Genomic DNA, 25,768 nt, shown 5'->3' on the forward strand with positions numbered 1-25,768 from the left:
GGCTTGCAAATCTCTATCATGCATATTTGTTAGGGATATCCTGAAAACTTGACCTGTTGACTGCCCTTGAGGACTGGAAGTGAAGACCAAGGTTCCAGGGCAGAGTTTTCCAGACTGTGGGTCAGGACCCCAAATGGGGTCACAAAATCCACATTTGGGATCATGATCTTGATGGATCTCCATAGGTACATTATTATTCTGGACCTCCTGGGGATCACATAATTCCATGGGTTACAGCCACAAAAAGATTGGTAAGCACTGTTCTGTGATAAATTAAAAAGCAACAGATCACCAGGACTGGATGGTAATTGACAATCAGCCCTGTTAAATCTTCTGGATGTACAATGATTTGATTTCGTTGTTCTGAATTGTCAGTGACAAAGGTTTCCAGTTTGGGTATGACCTCTTCATCCTCCTCAGTAAAGAGGCTAATAAATAATGTTTAATATTGTTTTTTGTTGGCAAGTTTCTTTTTCAAAATTTTTGTCAGTCTGGCTTATTACTGTTTTGCATCTAGCTTGCCAGTGCTTATGCTGATTCCTGTTTGTTGTATTAGATTCTACTTTCCATTTTCTGAATTATGATTTTCCTTGCCTTTCCCACATCACCATTAGCCATGCTGCTAGTCTTTTTAGAGAATCAAATAGATTTTATCTGCTTTTTCACAATGGTATTTTTAAATAGGGGACGGGATTTGCTATACTGCCTTTCTGTGGTTACAATCTAAAGGCCCTGTTTACAGTGGTGCGCTAGCATTTTTAGCGCTTGCTAAAAATTAGCGCACGCTAACCATGTAGATGCCTACACGGTTAGTGCGTGCTAAAAATTAGCGTGCATTAAAAATGCTAGTGTGTCTTTGTAAACAGGGCCCTAAGTGATTTACATATTACATACAGGTACTTACTTTTGTACTTGGGACAACAGAGGGTTAAGTGACTTGCCCAGAGTCACAAGGAGCTGCAGTTCCCCAGGTTCTCAGGCTGCTGCACTAACCATTGGGCTACTCCTCCACTTCCACTGTAACCCTTTGACCCTGGCAGTCATTTTTAGGGCTTTTCCATAACGTTTCATGTTCTCATAGTCTCTCTTTTTGGTTGGTTGGTTTCAGCGGTTAGCATATCTGGGTTTAAAAAAGGTTTGAACAAGTTCCTGGAGGAAATGTCTGTAGTCTGTTATTGAGATAGACATGGGGAAACCACTGCTTGCCCTGGGATCAGTAGCATGGAAAATTGCTACTATTTGGGATTTTTGCAGGTACTTGTGACCTGGATTGGCCACTGTTGGAAACATGGTACTGGGTTAAATGGACCGTTGGTCTGACCCAGTATGGCTATTCTTATGTTCTTATGGGATCAAACAAACTAGTGTTTGCCCCATCCCCAGGCTCTCTATTTGCTGATACTATTTATTTATTTATTTATTTATTTGCATTTGTATCCCACATTTTCCCACCTATTTGCGGGCTCAGTGTGGCTTACAATACTTTGAGAATAATGGAAGTACAATTGGTTACAGTACGATTACGGATTACATTGTGATGAATTATAGAAAACAGAGTAAATACAGGATATCATTTGGGAATAGAACATCAGAAGATAACAATGGTGAGTCGAGAGGGGGACAAATAATATCGAGGTAACATCAAGGTTTAACATTCTTATTTGTGGGTAGGGTTTTAAGGGTGGTGAGGATACGGGGGAAGAGGCTTCAGGATAGAGTGTTTTGGTGCGTATCTATTGGTTGTATGGACTTCATGTGTTTTGATTCTTGCCGTAGATTTTCTCAAACAGATAGGTTTTCAGTAGTTTGCGGAAGTCGGTCAGTTTATAGATCGTTTTCAGATTGCGTGGTAGTGTATTCCAGACTTGTGTGCTCTTGTATGCGAAGGTCGATCCGTGCAATGCTTTGTATTTTATTCCTTTGCACTTGGGGAAATGGAGATTGAGGAAGGTTCGGGAAGATCTTTTTGCGTTTCTGGGTGGTAGGTCTATTAAATCAGACATGTATGCAGGGGCTTCCCCGTGAATGATTTTATGGACTAAAGTGCATACTTTGAAAGTGATGCGTTCCTTGAGTGGTAGCCAGTGTAGTTTCTCCCGTAGGGGTTTTGCACTTTCGTATTTTGGTTTTCCAAAGATGAGTCTGGCTGCTGTATTCTGGGCTGTTTGAAGTTTCCTCAGTATTTGTTCCTTGCATCCTGCATATAATGAGTTGCAATAATCCAAGTGACTGAGTACGAGTGATTGCACTAGACTGCGGAAGACAGATCTTGGAAAGAATGGTCTAATTCGTTTCAGTTTCCACATGGAGTAGAACATTTTTTTTGTTGTGTTGTTCGCATGAGTCCTTGTGACTCACTCAGTTCCACTGCCTGTGATCTCTGTTTTTAAAATTAAACGCCACAGCAATACTTTTCTTTAGTGCTCACTATTCACTGATAATGACAGATAACACACTGTACACAATTACCTCTCTCACCAGGTTCTGTGTTCCAGTAAGGATTAGATCTAATGTAGCTTCCCTTCCAGGATCAGCTACTCCATGAAACAGTCATTTATGACATCTAGAAACTTTGTCTCCCTTTCATGTCCAGATGAGTCATTTACACAATCCATATTGGAATAGTCAAAATCTGAAAATTAAAAAAAAAAAATCACAGCACCTAAAAAGGTTTTTCAGACTTAGTAGAGAAAATACCTTGGAATCTATGCTCGCTAGCCCATAAATGCATAACATGCAAAGGACAACAGTTTATTCAATCACTAAAACTCCACATTTAATAGATTTTTTTTTACTTTTCAGATTTTAATATTGCTATTATCTTTTCAGAAACTTTATTCATTTCCACAATACTTATCTCATAGGTTCTCAAGTTCACATCTGATCCATAGGGCTGTAACCCAAACTCCCAACAAAGGACCTGTTTCATAATAATGCTGCTTCAGGGGAATGACAGCCTGCCATCACCATCAGTGTTTATACAAGTGAAACCATCTCAGAAAATGCCCTCTCTATTCTAGGATGATTTCAAAATGGCTTCCTTTTAGACTGGAATCTTCCAGTCTATTTTCTATATAAATGCACTTGGGTTACTTCATCCTTTATTATAATCTCTCTTATCAGAATATTCTGAGTTCAGTATAACTTTATTTTTAGTTCTAATTTTTTTATTATTTTCAATAACATCAACCTATGTCATACAAGGAACAGCAAATTGCTAAATATATCAGGATGTTGTATGGTATGCCAAGGAAGATATTAATAGTTGATAATCCCAGGATGATTTTAAAACAAACCTAAAAGGCGGTTGGTTCAATTTGTTACTTAGAGTTGCAATCCAAACTATTCTGTCCAGCTGGAAAAATAATGCTATATTAACCATATTGTTTTGGAGGAATGTCAAATACCTCACCTGCAAATGTGAGAAACGAGGGCATCTTGAGTGGTGCTTTATAATTTGGACATCAGTAAAGAAACACAGAATGTAGATTATCTGGAGAATAACATCTTGTAATTTGAATGTTTAATTTACTTTATTATCAGCTGTCAGGATATAAAAAATTTCATACCAACTAAAGAATTGCAATCTCCTATGTCAAATGCCACACGAACGTGAAATATTTTCTGTATCATCCACCAGTTTTAATGCCAGTATATTTGTACATTTCTGCATGAAAATAAGAGGCGTTGTAAGGTACCAGTCTCTGTTGTACAGGACCAACAGAATTTGGAGATTGTTTTATTGATCCTATAAGATCAAATTGGTGTGAGAAAATAAAGTGACTAAGACAGGGAGCCAGATTAGAAGTGATGAACTGTCATCCTCCAGAAAAGGTTCAATTGTGTTAATGAGAGGATGATACCGGCTGACCTCAGTACCCATAGATTTCCTCCTCCTCCTGAGTGCTGCATGAAATAGGGACGTCACGTGTCCCTTATTATAAATGCAATTGTAAAATTCCGTTAGACTGGATTCTTCTGCTGTTTATGTAGATGACAACTTCTGTGCTCTAGGGAGATTGTATCCAAGACTCAGGGGCTGATGCACAGTAGCACCCATTAAATACGGGTGCCACTGGAAAATTTACTGGGTCGCTATTTGTGATTCGGAGCTGTCAAATGTATTTGACAGCTTGCCAGAAAGTTTTATTTAGTTTGTGTGGGGGGGGGGGGGGGGGGAGGGCTCAAAAAACTCCCTAATGGTCTAGTGATCCTCCTGCCCCTTCCACTAAATAATCCCTGGTGGTCCAGTGAACCCCAACTCCACCCACCTCCTGGTAACAATTCACTTGTGGTCTGATGGACCCTGCACCCTCTCTCAACTCCCCCCCAAGGAGAATCACCCTGGTGGTCCAGTGGACCCAACCCCCCTCCCACACCCCCACCCAGCAAAGAGGTAAGTTGGAGGCAGGAGGGCAGGAGGAACACCTCCTCCCTCCTGATTCTGGGCCCGTCAGGAACAAAATTGTGGTGCCCAGCTCCTGCCCAGTGCATCCTTTTTAAGGTGCAGGGCGAGGAAGGGAGGAGGGGGGGGGTCACTAGACCACCAGGGTATATATTTTCTGGTAGGGGGGTCAAGGAGGGGGTGTAGGGGGGTCGGGTCCACTGAACCACTAGGGTGATTTTGCTTGGGGGGGGGTAGGAGGTGCTGGGGGTTCAGGGTGGTAATCGGGGTCCACTGGACCACCAGGGAATTTTTAAAAGATTCAGGGGGGTACACTGGTGGGATCCGGGAAGAGAGATGTAGGGACCACAAGCAGAGGCCCTCCTCTGCAATACTTAACCTAGCCAAGACAGACAGGAAAAGAAGCTTTTGGTTACAGTAAATCAGATCTTGATTTTGGAGACCCAGGTGAGATTTAAGAGAGAAAGTGACAGGTATTTTTTTCGTGGACTTTCTTTCCTGCATTTTCTTGAATAGAGTTCTGAGTTGTATGATACTTAAATTACCAATTTAAAAACAAAAGGGTCAGATCTGAGTAAAGCTGCAGACAGTCAGGCCTCTGCATTTCTAAAAATCTTTCTAAGAAGAGCAGGAAGCAGAGTGACATTAGGATAGGTCACTTTAAAAACCTTCCTACAAATCAGACATCAAAATTGTCAGCCCCACATCTCACCCTAGAGGCAGCTGTATGTATCTCCCTAAAGTGCTATAATCATGGTAGCAAACATAGGGCTTCTTTTACTAAACTGTGCTAGTGATTCCCGCGCAGCAAATGAGAGGAAGCCAATAGGAATTCAATGGACTTCCTCTCATGTGCCGTGCTGGGAATCGGTAGCATAGTTTAGTAAAAGAGGCCCTTACTTAGAAAACCTAGGTACTGGCCCAAATGTTGTAGGAGATGGAGATATTTATATTCCTTTTTTGTGTTCAGCTTCTCTTTTTTTCTTCGTATGTTTTTTTGTTGGTCTCTGCTTCCGTTCAGTCCCCTCTCTTCCTCTTTTTCTAACTTTGTTCCCTCCCTTCATACACTTAGGCTCACCTTCTCTCTAGGGCCGGTTTAACCATTACTTCAGACTAGGTGGTGACGTGAGCTGGTGGCTTCTGAAGGGAGGGAAAGAACATTTATACACTCTCAAAAGAAGGATGGATTTGTGTGTTTAAATGACTCTGGGAAAGTGGCTTTTGGAAATTGCCCTAATTAGGGGTAATTTAATAATTACATAAGTTGAAAGATGTGAATGTTTTTTTCCTCTCTTTCAAACGTCAAACACATTAAGTAAAAATAAAAAAAATAATAATAATTTTAAAAATACATATATGCACACACTCCCTCCCCCCCCCCCCCCAAGTTTAATATTCAGCAGTATGGACATACTTATGTGGTTTTACAGGCTTATTTGATGCAAAGGGGGAGGGGAGTTGTTTGGGTAATCCTGATTTATTCAGTTTACTTATAAAAAATTTTTTTTTGGGGGGGGGAGAGGAAAGAAAAGACCTGAAAATTAAGAGGGAGCGCAGAGTTGAAAGTTCCCTTGCAATAATCCTGCTTCTCTCCCAGGGTCAAAAGTAAGAGAGAGAGAAAGCCTGTTCTGTGAAATATACAAAAATCAAAATTAAAAAAAAAAAATCTTTCCTGAACATGCCAGAGCTGTGTCTTATACAATAAGAGGTAGGTCTTATAAAATGTATGGAGTATGAAATCATCTAAGGAAGTAATAACTACATTGATAAAGGAGAAAAATGTGACTGCCAAGAAAATGGAATCACTTGAAAACCAACTTAGGAGAAATAACTTAAGATTCCTTAATTTTCCAGTATCTACATTTATCTCCCCGGTGGAATTATTAAAGAAATATTTTTCAGATATCTTGGGATTTACAAAAGATCATTTCCCGCCGGTTGCGAAAGCTTACTACATAAAAAGAAATTTGAGAACAAATGATCAAATGCCTAGAGAGGTTTTAAATGTTACTGAAATTCTAGAAACATCAGTGGAATCTGAAAGAGCAACTTTACTTGTTTCTTTTACTTTTGAATTGGACAAAATTAATGTCTTGAGATTATATTTTCGACATATGAACGAAGTATTCATGGGTTCAAAGATAAATATATTTCCTGACTTGTCTAAAGTGTTGAGGAGGAAGGAGCTCTTGGCGTTTAAACCAAGAGAGATAGCCCTAGGGGCGACCTTCTTTGTTAAATTTTCTAGTAAATGTTTAATATGTTATGAAACTAATAACTTTTTTTTCACTGATCCCAAGAAACTTCAAGAATTTGTAATATGTAAAGAAAGTATGAGCCCCTCTGGGGGTAGCTAAGCAGAATAATGCTGCTGTCTGATTGTATCGTTGGTATACCCTTCGCTCTAATAGGTACGGACGGGGAGAGGGATCTTGGGGTGATAGTATCTGAGGATCTGAAGGCGACGAAACAGTGTGACAAGTCGGTGGCCGTAGCTAGAAGGTTGTTAGGCTGTATAGAGAGAGGTGTGACCAGCAGAAGAAAAGAGGTTTTAATGCCCCTGTATAAGTCATTGGTGAGGCCCCACCTGGAGTATTGTGTTCAGTTTTGGAGGCCTTATCTTGCTAAGGATGTAAAAAGAATTGAAGCGGTGCAAAGAAAAACTACGAGAATGTTATGGGATTTGCGTTACAAGACGTATGAGGAGAGACTTGCTGACCTGAACATGTATATCCAGGAGGAAAGGAGAAACTGGGGTGATATGATACAGACGTTCAAATATTTGAAAGGTATTAATCCGCAAATGAACCTTTTCCGGAGATGGGAAGGTGGTAGAACTAGAGGACATGACATGAGATTGAAGGGGGGCAGACTCAAGAAAAATGTCAGGAAGTATTTTTTCACGGAGAGAGTGGTGGATGCTTGGAATGCCCTCCCGCAGGAGGTGGTGGAAATGAAAACGGTAACGGAATTCAAACATGCATGGGATAAACATAAAGGAATCCTGTTCGGAAGGAAGGGATCCTCAGGAGCTTAGCGGAGATTGGATGGCAGAGGCGGGGCTGGTGGTTGGAAGGCGGGGTTAGTGCTGGGCAGACTTATACGGTCTGTGCCCTGAAAAAGACAGATACAAATCAAGGGGACGGTGGTTGGGAGGCGGGGTTAGTGCTGGGCAGACTTATACGGTCTGTGCCCTGAAAATGACAGATACAAATCAAGGGGCTGGTGGTTGGGAGTCGGGGCTAGTGCTGGGCAGATTTATACGGTCAGTGCCCTGAAAAAGACAGATACAAATCAAGGTAAGGTATACACAAAAAGTAGCACATATGAGTTATCTTGTTGGGCAGACTGGATGGACCGTGCAGGCCTTTTTTCTGCCGTCATCTACTATGTTACTATGTAATAATAGACTATAATTGCTAAATGTATTTTATTTTAATATTTCCTATGTCTTGGATCCCCATGTTGTGGACAAAGACAGTTTGAAAAATTTCCTTTGTATGTTTTATTTCTTTTGTATAATTTTCAGATATTTCTGATAACTAATTCGTTTTTGAATGTTATAAGATAATTAATAAAGAAATTTAAACATAAAATGTATGGAGCTATAACTGGGTTGCTGCTTTCCCAGTGGAGAGAGGAAATACTGGCCTTGGCTTTCTCACGCTGTTTGTGCTATAAGCAGGGGTGGTGGTTGTTTTTCTGTGTTACTGTTTACTCTTGGAAACTGTTGGTTAATATGTGACCTAAATGGGTTCATGACTTTGAAACCTTTGTCTGGGCCTTGCAGGAATGTTTTTCCGCCTCCATTGCCAATGCAGCATATTGTGTGTGGTGGATAGGTTTGTACATAGTAGATCTTGTCTGCAGTGTCACAATACTCATTCACCTGCCCCAGAGGACAGTAATGACTGATGGGGGGATTAATCTGTTACAGCGGCTCTGTGTGTAGCATCACAGCCTGACTGACCAAGCCAGAGAAACAGGAAGTGATATCATTGAGAAACACATCTTCATTAGCTGTGCGTGGATTTCCCCTTATTAAGTGTTGATGAATTTTTTCTCTTGTTAGCACTTAGAAGCTTCGAGTGTAGGGTTGCCATATGGCTTCAGAAAAAGGAGGATACTTTGATCCAGTCCGGGTTTTGCTTCTATTGAAAGCTCAATCTGTCCTCCTTCTTCTGGAGTCATATGGTAACCCTATAAGTTTTCAGGTTATCCATAATGAATATGTAAGATAAAAACTTGCTTATTCTGGGTTTCTAATATATCCAGATTCAGATCTGCCAAGTTACCCAGTTCCAAGAGGGAGTTTTTAGGCCTGTCCTGGATTGCTGACAGTGGCACCCTGATGCATTGTGGTATACCTATGCTGTGGTCTCCAGGGCAGGTGTTTGAAGCCCTGCCTTCTTAGACTGACCACTTGGCACCAGGTGAGAAAGAAATGTTAGCAGCTGTGGGAACAATGGTGTCAGTAGGTTTGTCAGCCTCTCCTGGGTCTATACAGACAGGCTGATGCAGTCCTGCTTTTACTTGGTGACATACATGTGAGGCATATTTTCAAAGCACTTAGCCTCCCAAAGTTCCATAGAAACCTATGGAACTTAGCCTCCCAAAGTGCTTTGAAAATATGCCTCCATATGGGCTTCTAGTTCCTGTTTTTCTTGGAGAAATGAGAGTTGAATCTCTGTGCATGCAATAGGATAAAACCAGACTGGATCAGCCTGTTTGGGTTGGCCTGGGTGAATTGGACACTCAAAGCTGCCTGGTTACCCAGTTCCAGGAGAGAGACTTTTTGGCTAATCCTGGTTTTGAGCATATATCCCAGTGCATTGTGGTATTTGCAGTCTCTGATTCTACCCATTAAATATAGTGCCACAGACCCCATATGGCATCAGGATAGGGCTGTCTGAAACCCAGGGCCGGCCCTGAATCTCCCTCTTGGATATAGGTAACTTGGCAGCTCTGTACCCTAATGCAGTGGTTCTGAATCCTGTCCTGGGGGAACCACCAGCCAGTTGGGTTTTCAGGATATTCCTAATGAATATGCATGAGAGAGATTTGCATATAATGGAGGTGACAGGCATGCAAATGCATGTTCATTAGGGATATCCTGAAAACGCGACTGGCCGGTGGTCTCCCTGGACAGGTTTGAGAACCACTGCCCTAATATTAGTCTCTGGTTTTTCAAGCTTTGTTTTAAGGTGTTCCGGCAGTATCTGAAAGCAAGATACATTGAAAGAGGAGGGGAGAAAACAGGTGTGAGTCAACCTTGAGTCAGCTGCTGATTCTGACCAGCTGTCAGACTGTCCCCCTGAAGCAGGAGTGCCTCAGTCTGTTGGATCCTTAATGTTTAAAAGTGCAGCTGTATCAGTAGATCCTTTTAAACATCAGAGGGCTGGACTGGTCCCAGTCCTCGAGGGGTCAGCTTTTCAGGCTATTCCTCGTGAATATGCAGGAGAAATTTGCATACCTACTACCTCTGTTTATGCCAGTTTCTCTCCTGCATATGCGTAAATTGTTTACATCAACTGAGTAAATCCTTGGTCCTAGTTACATACTTTATATCCCCAAATAGTAACTCTTCGTTGTATTATCTTTACTAAATTCACTTTATTGATCAGTTCTCTGAACATATACAATTTCTTCTCACAATCTAATTGTGCTCTCCTCTCATTCACACCTAAAATCAAATGGACTTTTTTGAAAAATAATAATACAATTCCTCTATCCCCAGAGTTTTTACACTCTATCTTAATGACATAAACTCATAAGAGCTTGAACATCTCCCTATAATTTATTTCACATTAACTTGTCCATATAGAAGAATATTATCCGCGATTCCTCTTTCTGTTAATGTTCTTTACCAACAATTCCCATGCTATATATTCTCACGGTTTCTCCTCACAAACTCCAGTTGTTGAGAGTGTATTATCTCATTGTTATAATGCCATCCACGGGCTCCTTAAAACTCCTTCACAAAAGCTGAAACATTCATCATAATTTCTCTTAACCGCACCAACTTCAATATTCTTGTTATCAGTTTCTCTTCTCTCCTTGAAACCCGACACAGTAACTGTGTTTTGCAAAAGCGTCGTCAGGGGTTCAGCTGTAAAATGCAGATTAATATCATGAGTTCACTCTCTCAAAGTGTCCTCTTCATTTATTCTACCAAATATTTAACATACCTGAAAACAATTGCACTTACTTTACCAACTGGCTAAACAGTGACATAGTAACATAGTAAATGACGGCAAATAAAGACTTGTACGGTCCATTCAGTCTGCCCAACAAGATAAACTCATTCTACATGGTATGTGATACTTTATACCCGAGTTTGATTTGTCCTTGTCATTCTCAGGGCACAGACCGTAGAACCCTGCCCAGCACTTGTCTTGTACTAAAAGTTCTGAAGCTAACGTTGAAACCCCTTAAAATTTACACTCAAGCCCATCCATATCATAAGTACATAAGCATTGCCATGCTGGGACAGACCAAGGGTCCATCGAGCCCAGCACCCTGTCATCGACAGCGGCCAAAAGAACAAGCAATTTGTCCCGCCCATCCTAGAAATACTGTGTTCCCTCGTCCATTCAATAACATTCTATGGCTTTTTCCTCCAGGAAGCCGTCCAACCCATTTTTGAAGTCCACTAAGTTAACCGCCTTAACCACCTTTTCCGGCAGCGAATTCCAGATTTTAACTACGCGCTGAGTGAAGAAAAATGTCCTCCGATTCATTTTAAATTGACCACACTGCAGCTTCATCGCATGCCCCCTTGTCCTAGTATTTTTGGAAAGCGTAAACAGATGCTCCACATCGACCCGTTCCATTCCACTCATTATCTTATAGACCTCTATCATATCTCCCCTCAGCTGCCTTTTCTCCAAGCTGAAGAGCCCCAGCCTCTTCAGTCTATCCTGATAGGGAAGCCGTCCCATCCCCTGTTGGGAGATCAGGGCTTTTCAGGATGTCCCTTATATTCATAAGGGATATCCTGAAAAGCTGACCCATTGGCAGCCCTCAAGGACTGGGAGTGAATACCACTGGTGTAACCCATTGGTGATGGGGCAGCTGCAGCGGCTCCTTCTAAGTGCATTGTCTTTTAAAACCAGCACATTTTTCCAGATCTTAGAAGACCAGTGTTGGCTTCGTAATTAGTTAAGCATCTCACTGTTTATGGCCTCCCAGATGGCTTTTTGGTATCAGTTCATCTGTTGGTCAGATGTTGGCTGAATCTGAAGCGGAAGGAAAAGAGGTGAAGGGGAGGATGTTACATAACATTCTTCTGCACAGTAAATGAACCTTACTTTACGTTTACTGTATTGAATGGTTTGGTTTTCCTTTGTACCTCGGAAAAGCTGTTCAGTATAATCCAAGTAGAGGCTTGCCAATGTTTAAAAAGGTTTAACCAGATAGGAAAGGCTCCTGCCCAGTTAAACCCTGCTGAGCTGGCCGTCTGTAAATTTCAGCTGCACTGAAGTGAGTGATGCTGTGCAATATTGCTTGTGACTGTCCAGTTACTGTCTAGTTAGTGTTGGTGAGGTCTGGGAGTGGAGATTGGGCGGAGGTAGTACCTACCCAGTTAGTGGGGATATTGAGTCCAATAACCAGTTAAGTAAGCATGCAAAGGAAGGAACAAAAAAGGCTGTCCTATCTTTACTTGCTAAGCTAACCAGACACCGGTCTGAATACTGACAAGTGTGCCATTTACCACAGAAAGGGGGTATATAAAGAACCTAATTACATAAAAAAAATAATATTGGCTGGTGCCCAGTTAACTTCTGGGTGACCACAGATTGCTGGATGTTCAAGGCTGGAGGCCAGACATGGCCTGGCTTTAAATATCAGTGTTAATTGAGACCATGGCTTAAAATCTAATAACTGGCACAAACAAAGTTTGGCCCATCATTTTTATTGCACTACTGCACTGGTTGTCAAACCAGTTCTCTGTTGTATGCAGATGTATTTGTGCATATTCACTGTGGGTATCCTGAAAACCCGACTGGCTAGGTGTGTCCTGAGAATTGGGTTGAGAGCACCTGCTGTAGGGTGTGGTAGATAAAGTACTATCTCACTACTATCCTAACCACTGTATACATTTGTTTCAGTGTGTTCTCTTACGGAGGAAATTGCCTCAACAGACTCCTTAACATAGCCTTATGGCTTTTGATTAACCAGAGTTCTTGCTGTCATCATCGGTAAAAAACCTCCTCTCTGTTCAGTCTCATTCGCTAATTGTTACTTATTTGTACAATCTGTATTCTAATTTCTTGTTTTAAATACCAAATCAAGCCAGCACTTAGCTTGCTGCTGCATTCAAAATAAACTGCTGTTGCTTAGTCTCTCTTTGCCATGGCTGACATTGGCCTAGGTTTCGGTACTTCTTTTTCTCCTGCGTCAGGGTCCGTGGTATTTGGCGACAAATTCAGCAACTTTCTCTGTAGACTGTTGTTCACTCCAAAATGTAAACTTCTGCAAAACAGATTGGTGAAGATGTGATTCCATGTGTCCCAATGAGAGTTTAATTTTACTTCCATTTAAATTACAATACATTCCATCAACTTTATAACACCAGGCTTCCCAAGGCAGATTATAATGACAGTTAAGATGAACCTATCAGGAAACAAGATATCCTCGCTGATATTTGGCCATATATTACTATATTGTATAGAACAGTGTAGAAAAATGAACACAAAATACAGAGTTTATTACTGCAGTTTTAGTGATATTCAATTTTATTTCATAGTATATATCTTGATATGGGAAGCTTTAAAATAAAAAAAAGCTGTCAGATAAGAAAAATAATCCTTTATCCTGCACCTTTTAAGGCACTGCCTATCCAACTGGAACAGCTTTAGACTTCTTACAGATGGACCACGCATAGGCTGTCCATTATTTCTAATAACCTGTTGCTATTGTTTTTAGTAGCATTTGCTATTGTTTTGGGTGAACTAAAATGCTGGCAAGCTCCGCCTACTACTGGCAAGCCCCACCTACTGCCTTTAGCCACATAATGGGCTAGATAGGCTCATGCCATCTCCTGTCTCAATCTAACCTCCTTGGTGGGTATAGTCAGTGGCAAGCTAGTACTGATAGTGAGACTTTGGCACCATCAGGTGGAAGGATGAGGTACTGCTTTAAGTTTGTTGGGTTTTTTTTTTGCCCTTTTAGGTTAAGGTCCATCCATTACAAGAAGAATTTGCATCTGTGCAAAGTGAAAATGTAGACTGTAACCAGGACATTAAATCAACTATCATTCTGAGATGAGGCACTGTTTTGACTAACAAATCTTCCAGTAATGCCCATTATAGGGGGTGGGAAATCTGGATAGGCAGATGTTGAGAGACTGCATAATTATGTTATGATTTATTGCTGTGAACTGTGTTGTAAAACTATTACAGGGAAAATGTATTCAAATTAGGGAGATTTGTGAAATTGGAAGCGTATCACTGGGATCTTATTAATTAACACGTTCTTAATTGTTCATCCATATCAAACAACAGATACAGATATCTCCAGTTTATGATAACACATAAGCAGTTATTGGATTCCTACTCATAGAGTCCATGCTGGGACAGAAGGAAGGTGTTGGCACCTGTGTGGGGATATAGGCACCTTTGAGCCTCGGTGTGGAATCAGATACTTGCTTGTACAGGTGAACAGTGGTCAGGGGACCAAAGGAGATGCCTGTTAGGTTTACTTCCTGCTGAGATAGCTAACAAAAATGAGCATGCTATGGCCTCAATGTTAATTCCAGCAGCAAAAATGGAAGTAGCCCACAACTGGAAGCAAGAAAAAGGCCCCTCATTAACAGGCTGGCTGGCTGATTGTAAGGAGCGACAGGTTTAGAAAATAATATACTATCTCCACGACCATAGGGAAAAATCACTCTCTAAATGAGAACACATCCCTTGTTCACATAATAATATATATGTGCCTTTGGTTATTGATGGTTTGTTGTTAATTTTTTTGCAACTCCCTCTGGACAGAGTGTAATTTGCAAGGATCAGGGGAGGGGAGGGGAGGGGATGGCTGGTGGGAAAGGGGGGAAAACCTGACAATTGTTGCTTCTTCTCTGTTCCATTTTGAGCTGGGGTAGTGGGCTTATAGATGTTATGAATGTTTGGGATTTTTTCACAGTGTTTTCTGTCCCAGTTGGACTGTTGCGTTGGATGTGGTAATAAAGATTAAAAAAATTTTTTAGGGAGATTTGGTCTTGGCTACTGTGGAACAGAGGACAACACCTGGGTCTTACAGGTTCTGTCCTTCAGTTATGCCTCTGTTGGGTCTGCATTCAACACAGAGGCACAAATAAGGAGAAATCATGTAGGACTTAGACCCTGGTGAGTGATTACTTGACACCCCTGTGCCTCAGTCTTAATGGTGTGTGACCTTGTACAATTCACTTTATCTGTGGGGCTGACATTTCCCAGTTTTAGTTAAATGATACTAGTTCCTAGAGAGACATCTGTAGGGTCCAGGTGCCAGAAACATACTGGGGCATGTAAGGTGTGTGCATGTACATCCCCCTGCAGAGTGACAGATCATTGGCAAAACAACATAAAAATAAAAGTTACTCTCCATTATGAATATCGAGTCTTTTAAAATGGGGCTGTGTTTTGTTCCACAAAAATCAAGCATAAATATTATGTTACTCCAAGCTTCTATTCCGGTAATGCCTTCATAGTTCTAAGCAGATTACAACATTCAAGAAGACTGGATAACAAAATTCCAGGAATTAAAATTCAACCATCAAAACTCCCCCAAAAAGCTCAGTTTCCTGATATTACATATTTTTGGAAGAGGAAAGTTTTTAGGGTTCTCCTAAATTCTAATCTGAAAAGGTGGTGAATTCCAAGCCAAAGGTGCTTGGTATTTAAGTGGCTCGTTTTATGTGATTTAATCCTTTGTACCAATGGAAAATGCAACATGTAAAATGGCCGCCCTCTGTCCAAGAGGCTTCAGCTGTCCTGTTTTTTTTTTTGGTGGGGGGGGGGGGGGGGAAGATTGCTGATCCAGCTGTTTCCCTCTGCTGCTTTGGGCTTCCAGCTCAATTGGAACTAGCCACTCTTTGAATTCCCCGTTTTTATAGTCTCCGCCCCAATTCATGATTAAACTAACCATGAAGGTGGTATAGAATACTTGATCCTGGTCATTTCTGTTTCTGGGACATAGATTGTAGAAGTCCGCATGGCACTGTTTGTACCTCACGCCTGTGTCCCGTATATTCCAATCTGTCTTGCTATATATGGGACACAGACTGCAGAAGTCTACTTGGCACTGGCCTTAGTTCTTCACAGCTGGAGTCGCCATCTAAGCATCACTCGACACATCACACCCATGCAGCCATTTAAGTTTAGGTTTTTTTTTTTATACCATCCTCTTTCTAATTAGGGATCCTTTGTGTTCATCCCACACCTTTTTGAATTCTTTCACTGGGAAATTATGACTAATCTATTCCACCAGTTCGGTATTCAAGGTAACGCTTTAGTTTAGTTTCTGGGCTTCCTTAAAAATTGTAGTTATGTTGTTAAAGAAAAAATGGAAAATACTGTTTGGAGTTTCACAAGGGTCCCCTCTCTCACTGGTGCTTTTCAATTTGCTTATGCATTCTTTGGGTGGGCTATTAGATCATTTTGAGTTGACACATTTCACTTATGCAGATGACATCGCTGTATTTTTACCGTGTTTACCATCTTGGGAGGGGAGCGTCTGGAGATCCCCCACACACCGGGAAGAGGGGTGTGTGGGAGATCTCCAGACACGAACCCACTTGGGGTTAATGTCTGTTATAGGTTTATAATGGCTTTGTTGTGATTTCCCTTTCTGATGAAGATGTGTGAAACTCGGCCAGAGTTAAAGGGAACACGTATGGAAATGGCAAGAAAAGAGTGGATGAATGCATGAGTATGTTATGAGCACCAACACGAGCACGAGATATCCTCAAGGGAAGTGATTACAATATTTCGTTGTGCATGTTTGTCTTTGGACAGATCTGTCTGATTTGTTTATGTGGTTAGGTATATGAGAGTCACTGAATTTGCATGCACCTCCATATTTTTAGTGCAGAATTGTGTTACCAGTATTTAGAAAAGTTGGGTGATGTTGTGTCAACAAACAATAAATTGTGATAATTTATCCTGTATATGGTGAAGGCCTTACATCTGGTCTGGTTGTGTGTACATACAATTAAGGAGGCGGAACATCGAATGTGCAGTGATGGTTCCAACTGTGACATGACCACATATTCTCCTTGGGGATATAATGGTTGCACCAGGCACGGACTGAGCACATTTTTATACACAAAAATTTTTTGTGTGTAGAATTAGTTTTAAATTGCATTAAGGAAAATTTTATAAAAATATCTGTTTGAGAGTTGATGTACATGAGCCAGGTGTAAGAAACAGAGAATTATAAAGTGCACTTTTCCGAAGTGTGAAAAGCAATGTTGCTCACCTGTAACAGATGTTTTCCATAGGCAAGAGGATGGAGTATTTCTAAGAGAAGCTTCTTCTTAGCTTCAAAATGCACTTGGTGATTAAGACAGTCGCTCTTTGTGCTCATGGTGACATTTGAAAACAATGCTTTCGGTCATTCTAATTGTGGTCAGTTCCCAGGCATTTAATATGTGTGTCAAAATTCTGGAGCTTTCTGCCACACTTTGGGCAAGAATGAAATCCTAACTTTGGTGACCTAGTTTCTTTGTTTTCCAAAGAACAACATCATTAAAAAAAAACCCCACAATAATATAAAGTTTTAATGGGAGAGCTGTATGGCTGAGCTGAAAAAACAAAACTGAGAAGATTGCTATGCGTGGGAAGTAGAACCTGGCTGATCACAGGACTTTCAGTTTTATTTTCAGTTTCTTCCAAAACCAAATCTGTGACAGAAATCGGTTTCTGTAGAAACCGAAACTGCCCCCCCCCCCCACTCTCTCTCCTGCACCTGACCAAAAGGCCCCCTCTTAATCTCAGTCCCCTTGCAGTGGCCCCCTATTATCTGCCCCCACCGTGGTGATCACTCTCCACCACTCCCCATTCCGCCTGACCACCTTTATGCCCTCCCCAGGCCTACTTTACGAAGCCCTGGTGATCTAGTGGCCTTTTGGATGGGGGGGGGGGGGGCAAGAACAAACCCCACTTGTTCCTGCCCTGTGCCCTTGCTCCATCACAATGGCTGCTGAGACTTCCCTTGGCAGCCTCATGAGACTGCTGCGGGAAGTTCTGGCAGCCATTTTGCAACTGGAACCAGCACAGGCAAGTGTCTCCTTCCTATGCTGGTTCCAATTGCAAAATGGTTGCCGGGACCTCCAGCAGCAGTCTCAGTAGCCATTGCGATAGAGCAGTGGCATGGGGCAGGAACAAGAGGGATTCTTTCCTGTCCCTGAAGAGGCCAGTAGACCACCAGGGCTTCGTAAGGTAGGCCCAGGGAAGGCCTACTGGTGGTTGGGGGAGGAGGGGTGAGAGTTTCGGTTTCAGCTGAAAATGCACAAGCATTTTCTTCCGAAACCCAAATGTCAGTTCAGTTTTGGTGCCAAATCCAAAACCGAAATTCAGTCAGCTTCTGGTGGGAACGGCTGCATATGCACAGAACTTTACCCACTGTTCTGAGCTCTGGGACAGCAGTTCCACCCTGGTGCTGTTGGATGTCATTATCCACGTATTAAGCTGACTTGATCCTGCTTGTTGATGGAAAATGTACAGCTCTTGGACTTAAAACTTGCAGGGATTTTACTGAAATCTGGCTTTTATTTGATTTGAGAAGTTGCTGTCTTTCAGTTCTCTTGCTTCAGCTTTTATACCATACTAGCCGTTAAGCCCATTAAAACGGGCGAGATTTCCAGCTACCCTCCTCGCTGCTGCTCCCTCCCCCCTCCGTGCCAGGCCCCCTGCACTGACCTGACAGCGCCTCTCACCTCCGTGTGAAAGCGCTGCAGGCAGCAGCAGATCGCTCTGCTGCCTGCAGCGCTTCCACACAGAGGTGAGAGGCGCTGTCAGGTCAGTGCAGGGGGCCCGATACGGAGGGGGGCGGGAGCGGTGGCGGGGAGGGTGGAGGTTGGTGCGCGCGATGTTTGTTTCCAGGCAGCAGCGGCAGCGTCCGACAGTCTGACTCCGTTTCCCTCTCTGTTCCGCCCTCTGACGTCATCACGTCTTGACGCGAGTGCGGGACAGAGAGGGAAGTCTCTACTGCGCATTTGCAGGTGAGTCGGTCACTTGCCATTTATATGTTTGATATTTCTTCTGTCTCTATATCTTGTCTGTGTCTGATGCTGAACAGTAGAGCAGCACCCTCAGCATTGCTTTGATTGAGAATGGTTGATGAAATAACTAGCAGCTGTTTAATCTTCATTTTTTTTCATTTCTTTGTTATCCCTTTTTTGTTCCTCAGTTGTGAAATAGAAAGAAAAGGGTGACGATGAATGAGTTTGTATTTGTTGCTTCAGTGTGAGATATTTATTTTTCTCTATTTAACTCATTCATATCCTGCATCTCCCACTTCTTGTGATTTTGGGCATGTCACCTTACACTCTTATCACCTCAGGTCCAAACCAAGCCATAGATTTACTGAAGTAATTGGCCAGGTCTGCACTCACTAATCCTGTGTATGGTATTAGTAACTGGGTCCTGTTGCTTAAAATGGAATCTGAGGTAAATAAGGTATATTAATAGGTGTTAGTGCGAAGTAACATGTAGTGTACTTTAGTAAATCTAACTCATTAATTGTAAGTCCTCAGGGGCAGGGAAATAATTAAAGTATCTGAATTGTAACTTTTCTTGAACTTGGAAAAGTGAATCTTTACATTGTAACATGGTAAATAACAGCAGATAAAGAGTAGCATGGCCCATCCAGTCTGCCCAGAAAGGTGGTCAGGCTTGTTAATCTGTGTGGGTTACCCTCTTTTGTCTATCTGCCCTCTAGGGGCTAGATGCACTAATCGTGGACCTACCTCCCAGAAACGCCAAAAGATCATCTCGCAAATTTCTCAACCTACACTTCCCCAGCTGTAAAGGACTAAAATACAAGCTGATGCACGCCACCACCTTTTCTTACTTGAGCACGCAGTTATAGAACACATTATCCACAGATCTGAAAACAATTGACGAAACAACTACCATTCGCAAATCTCTGAAGACATATTTCTTCAACAAGGCCTACAATGAGAACCTAAAGCCTCACTAATCCACTCCACCAACCCATTCAATTATGAAAGCCCACCTTCTATAAATACCCTAATAAATTCCTTACTTCTTCTTTCTTTTCTTAATTAATCTATACACAATACTAACCATACTTGATATAATGGAATAACTATGTTAACAATACTTTGTAAGCCACTTTGAGCCTGCAAATAGGTGGGATAAGGTGGGATACAAATGCAATAAATAATAATAATCAATCATTAGAGCCCTTCCCTTACCGATTCCCTTAGCGAATCAGTAGAGAACAGGCATGCATCAAGGAATAGGAATGCACATGAGCTGCTCGTTGTAGCTCACTTGCATTCTCTATTCCATCGTTAAACAGTCGGCCGGTCGAGCATGCGCAGAGCAGCCAAGTGTTATACTGGCTGCTCTGCGCATGCCAAGGACATCCTTCAATATAAAAAAAAAAACTCCCTCTAAAAAGACGTTCTTTTTACAGGCTACAACTAATGTATAGTTCAGAGGCAAGAGAATAAAAACTAACCTGACGATACAGAGGATACAGAAAAGCTGCTTTTTATTTTCTTTCAGCCTGGCACAAAGGCAAGCGACGCTTGAGCAGTTTTCAGCTTGCGCCCCCAGGATCGGGACGTGAGAGGACACAAATCAAAACTTTTTGGACGTCCCTCCCTCCAGGTCTCTCTCAGCCAATCACAGCGCATTTAGCTGATACTGGTAACAGCTAAACGTGCTGGGATTGGCTGAGAGAGACCTGGAGCTGATCAGTTATGCTATTACTTACTTGTTCTGGAGTGCTGTATTTTGTTATGCTGTTTTGATAAATGTTCAATAAAGACTTCATACAACTTAAAAAAGTGGAAAAAAATCCAAGTGCTGGTCCTTTTTTTTTTTTTAACAAAACTATTAGTGGGATTTGAACCCACCACCTCTGGATTACAAGACCGATGCCGGCCACAACTCTACTTACTTGGATATCCCTCCCTTACTTCCAGGTCTCTCAGCTGAGTGAAGCACGGCCAAAAAGGACGTTTTTATTATTGCGGGGGGGGGGGGGGGGGGGGGGGGAGGCCGCCCAAAATGGACGTTTTTTTTTTTTGAAGCAAAGCTTTATTAAAAAAAAAAAATCAAACAGGCTCCGATGCTGCAGGCTCTTTTTTGGACCCCGGAATAATAAAAACGTCCTTTTTGGCCATGCTTCATTCAGCTGAGAGACCAGGAAGTCTCTGAGCCAATCACAGCACGTTTAGCTCGGCTGAACGTGTTGTGATTGGCTCAGGGACTTCCAGGTCTCAGCTGAGTGAAGCACTGCTAAAAAAGACATTTTTATTATTGCAAAGGGGGAAGGCGGCCAAAATGGGCACCCATCCAAAAAAAAAACACGTCTATTTTGGCCCCCTTAATAATAAAAACGTCTTTTTTGGCAGTGCTTCACTCAGCTGAGACCCGGAAGTCCCTGAGCCAATCACAACGCGTTCAGCCGAGCTAAACGTGCTGTGATTGGCTCAGAGACTTCCAGGTCTCTCAGCTGAGTGAAGCACGTCCAAAACAGACGTTTTTATTATTCCGGGGGTCCAAAAAAGAGCCTGCAGCATCGGAGCCTGTTTGATTTCTTTTTTTTTTTATATAGTGAAAAACATCCATAAAGGACGCTCCTGACAAGCACTTGGGCTGTTTTTTGGGTGGAGCACTCCCTTATTGGCCATCCATGACGAGCACTTGGCTGTTTTTGCTCCCCTGATTTTTTTTTTACATTTTATAAAGTTTTCCAATCTCGCGCAGCCCCCAACAAGAGGTACAGACCTCTCGTTAGATTTTCCACCATTTTCCAGCGTTAAGGCAATCGGAAAAGGTTAGTGCATCTCATCACAATAGGGGTTTCTACACAATTTGCTCATCTGCATTTTGTTTTCGTTAGCTGCTACCGTTGTCGGGGGGGGGGGGGGGTGTATTTAGTGCATGCTAGGGTTTACTACTTGCTCGGTAATGGCTCGTTAAGGGCTCGTTAAGTTTAGTGCATCTGGCCCCTTCTTTAGAGTGTGAAAGCTATTTAAATTTCACTGCGAGTGTGAATGCTGTGTATTTTTACTTCATCTTCATGCTGTATAGGGAATCTCCGTGTTTATCCTAAGCCTTTGTGAATTCCGTTACTAAAAAAAATTTAAATCCGGGACTGTAATCTGTATAGTAATAGCAGGCTTGCTGTGTTTGTGGAGATGATTTTTGGCAGTAGTAAAGCCATAGTTTTGTTCAAAAATTGTGTTTCTAAAAAAAAAAAAAAAGTGACATGATCCAAAAAAGCAGTAAAGAGAAAGGTCACTGGTGGCTGTAAAAAAAATTAAAAATGGTTGGCATGTACTGCGCTCAGGATCCTCTGTTGTTGAGGGGTTGGGAATCCACATTGTGGAAGCAGAGACAAAGTGAGCAGAAGGTAGACAGATCCGTTTTCTGTCGGTGTGCCATAAGAACAAGGGACTTAGTTCACGCTGGTAGCTCAAGGCAAGTTACATTCAAGTATAGTAGGTATGTCCCTGCCCCGGAGGGCTTACAGTCTAAGGGGGGGGGGGGGGGAATTCAGCAAAAGTTGCCCAAAGTTAGACGCCGGAAAGATCTGCGCTAAGACAATATTCAGTAAAAGGCGCGCCACACAGAGCACCCTTTACAGAATACCGTCTTGGTGCACATCGCCTGGCTAACTTTGGGTGCCACACTTACACCTGCTGAAACCTGGTGTAAATCCAGGCGCACAGTTAATGGCAGCTGGCAAGGAAATGGCACTATTCTATAACATCATGACTAAATCCTGGATACACCCCTGACCCTCCCAAGGCCATGTAGATTTGGGCACGGATCAGATCCGTACCCAGTTCCTAATTTTTGCCAATTAAGTGACAGTTAACTCCAATTATTGATTGTTACCACCTAATTAACTAATCTGCACATGAATGTGAGATCCCCTATACAGAATCCAGGGGTAAATGTGTACCCGAGACTCCAGAGAGTTAAGTGATTTGCCCAAGATCTTAAGGAACCAGAGTGAAATTTGAACTGGGCTTCCTTAATTCTCAGCCTGCTGCCTAACCATTGGGTGGGCTGGGGACCCACCCACTTTGGTCTTGGGTCCACCCAAAATTGGTGTAGCTGGCAGGATCCCCAAACCCCAACCAGCTGAAGACTTTCTCCCTGCCAGAACTCTTCCAACCTGGGCAGCTTGCAGCAGTGTCCCAGAACCACCGCCAGCCCTCCCCCTTTCCATACTTAGGGCAGAAACTTAAGGAGTGGATCATGTCAGTGTCAGGCGCCCTGATATTTTACCTCAGTGACATCATTCAACTTTGTCGCAGGGAGGGAAGCAGGCATTATGGTGCTGAAGTCGTCCCCCCTCCCCCCCCACACACACTACCGCCAGCCCTGTGTGTATGATGTACACACTATACAATATAAACTGCTTTTGATTTTAGGTTTTAACTCATAAACACCAATAAAACATTCACAATGCAGAAAATTAGATGTTTATCTAATAAACTTCAGCGAAGCACCACTTCTCCTAGCACTATCTCACCTCTCTCGTGGTTTGTTTTGTATATTCCACTCAGTTCTGTGCCGATCACTCCTAAGCGATGCAGATGTACATATTTGATTCCACTGGAAAAGTCACCCAGCAATAGTACCTGTGGTGCAAAAACACTGCTTAAACACAGATTTTGTTTGTATCCTCAAAAAAACTCCTAGTTAACTATAGAATAACTGCCTAAATGTACAATTCATAAACACCTAAGAATAGAAGCCCCAATAATAATATATGCTTCTCCTTTGCTTTCAGGGCTGGTGTCCAGGTCCTCTCCCAAGAAACCTCGCAGCAAAAGCCTCTTCAAAGCTCTCTTCTGCTGCCTCGGCACACGAAATGGCGGGCAGGCAGGCTGCACGGGTGACCACACGTCACAGACGGAGAAAAATGGCACCATTGCAAAGGTAATCTGGAAAAAGAGCCCAAAATACCACCATGAACAGTTAGCCTTGTTTAAATTACAGGTTTTACACCTTGCACGTGTCGTCCTGATTTTATCTACACTTTCCAAATCCTTTTTGTGTTGCTGTCTTTAAGTCAGACAGCAGTAAAGCAGTGACATTACAGTTATTTCCTTAGATGTCATTATTTTGTACTCTTATCACATTTGCCACAAGGGGGTGGGGGAGGGAGGAGCCATTTTCTTGCATAGTGATGTCATTGCTGACATCACTGTGCCTCAGTTCATGTAGACGACCCCTGACGTAGCAGTGTTTTAGCTTTCATAATTTGCTTGTTGTGTTTCCATTTGTCTGGAAACACATGTTGTATGGGAAAAAAGTAATTTCAGTTGCCATCCACTGAAGTGACACTACTACACAACATGGCTGCTTCCATGCTAATTGAAATGTAACTTAAACTTAAAAAATGGCAAAATGTTGAATAGTTCTGAATGTTTTTGTTTTATCTTGTTGTTGTGCATGTCTGATGCATGCTTACGGTTTACAGATATGATAGAGAATAAGCAGTATTACATGCCACTATTTCAGTGTGGTGGTACTGAAGTGAGAGAGGATGTGCATCATGACTCAGTGGTATTAGGTGGACAAAATGGCCTCCTCCATGGCAGCTGAAGTGTGTTCTGGTGCCTGGGGAGCTGGGGCCAGCTCCAGGAACAAACCTTGGCTCAGTGGCATTGTGATGAATAGCACTGCTACAGAGTCACTGTGGCTGGCCCTTGCCTTCATTTTCATAGGGAAATGAGTTCTGAAAGCCCATGCATACACTGGGGTGGGAGTAATACCAGGAATGGATTGACCTTTACTGGTAAAGTGGAGCTGGCAGGCTGGTCCTAATGGTAGCAGTTACAACTTGGCTATCTTTGGAGGTAGTGGAGCAGAAATTCTGGTTTAGATAGAGGTTGTGTGGACCCACATTCAGAAGGTGTCCAACATAGATTTATTCTATAGAATCTATTCAGATTCAAAAGCCTGTGTTTTTTTTTTTTTGTTTTGTTTTTGTTCTCTCATTGTACAGACTTTTTCCTGTATGGATAAATATTTCATTTTTCTTTTTATGTAGTCGGATCTGCTGCAGTGCCTCCCATATCACTTCTACCAGGTAATGTGCCTCCTACCCTGTCTACCAAGGGTGTTGAACGGCAATCCTCAAGGGCTGGTTCTGGTACCCCTAATGAATATGTATGAGAGAGATTGTCAGCAGAGACACCAAGGGTGATCCATCCAAAAGAATGAGCTGTACTACCCAGAGAATGAGATTGTTCAAGTGGCATATTCGTGGTTTAAATGTGGAAAGATTGAATATTTTATTGCTCTGGCATTGATGTCTTCCCTCCTCCCCCAGCATCCCCTCGACATGATTCTCTGCCCTTCCATCCTAGCAAAATCCCCAGCATCAATGTCTCCCCTCAACCCAGCAGTGCCACCACCTTTGCATTAACCTTTCTCCTTGACATCAGTCTCTTCTTATTCCAGCACCCTAGCTACATTCCCCCCTTAGCCTCTGCCTTCCATTCAGCAGCCTTGTCCACACCCAACACCCTGCCAGCAAGTCCTGGGTATCCCTATGGCTTCTGGTGATAGAGCTCCAGTATGTGAGAGGAGGGGCTCACTGACAGCATGCATGAGATCACTTCCAGTTACATAATAACATAATTTTTTTTGTTACATTTGTACCCCACGCTTTCCCACTCATGGCAGGCGCAAAGCGGTTTATATGGGGCAATGGAGGGTTAAGTGACCTGCCCAGAGTCACAAGGAGCTGCCTGTGCCTGAAGTGGGAATCAAACTCAGTTCCTCAGGACCAAAGTCCACCACCCTAACCACTAGGCCACTCCTCCACTCCATATTTGGTTAGACCAATGATCTATCTAGCCCAGTATCCAACAGGGGCCAATCCAGGTCACGGGTACCTGTCAGAAACCCAAATAGTAGCAACATCCCATGCTACCAATCCCAGGGCAAGCAAAACTGGGTTCAATATTAAGAAGTTGCACAAGAAAAGGTTAAGAGAATATCAATTACAACTACTATGACAACAGCAAGCTTCAAGATACCACTCTCTTTAAATGAGAACCATCAAGTAAAAAGGTAAACCTCTTTGGGTCCTGTAAAGTACAGAGGTTCATTCATATAGAATGATATATATAAATGAATTTTTTGACTCGAGTGG

General features: G+C 42.4%; 1 protein-coding gene across 1 annotated transcript in view; it reads left to right on the forward strand.

The window, feature by feature from the left end:
• The window catches only part of CTDSP2 (CTD small phosphatase 2), an 87,408-nt gene that overhangs the window by 30,993 nt on the left and 30,647 nt on the right, over nucleotides 1–25,768 (forward strand). Inside the window, exons 2-3 of the mRNA XM_030198298.1 lie at nucleotides 23,393–23,541; nucleotides 24,659–24,697. Of these exons, the coding sequence (XP_030054158.1) occupies nucleotides 23,393–23,541; nucleotides 24,659–24,697 (188 nt within the window). The remainder of the gene's footprint in view (nucleotides 1–23,392; nucleotides 23,542–24,658; nucleotides 24,698–25,768) is intronic.

Source organism: Microcaecilia unicolor, chromosome 3, assembly GCF_901765095.1.
Source record: "Microcaecilia unicolor chromosome 3, aMicUni1.1, whole genome shotgun sequence".
NCBI classification, from domain to species: domain Eukaryota; kingdom Metazoa; phylum Chordata; class Amphibia; order Gymnophiona; family Siphonopidae; genus Microcaecilia; species Microcaecilia unicolor.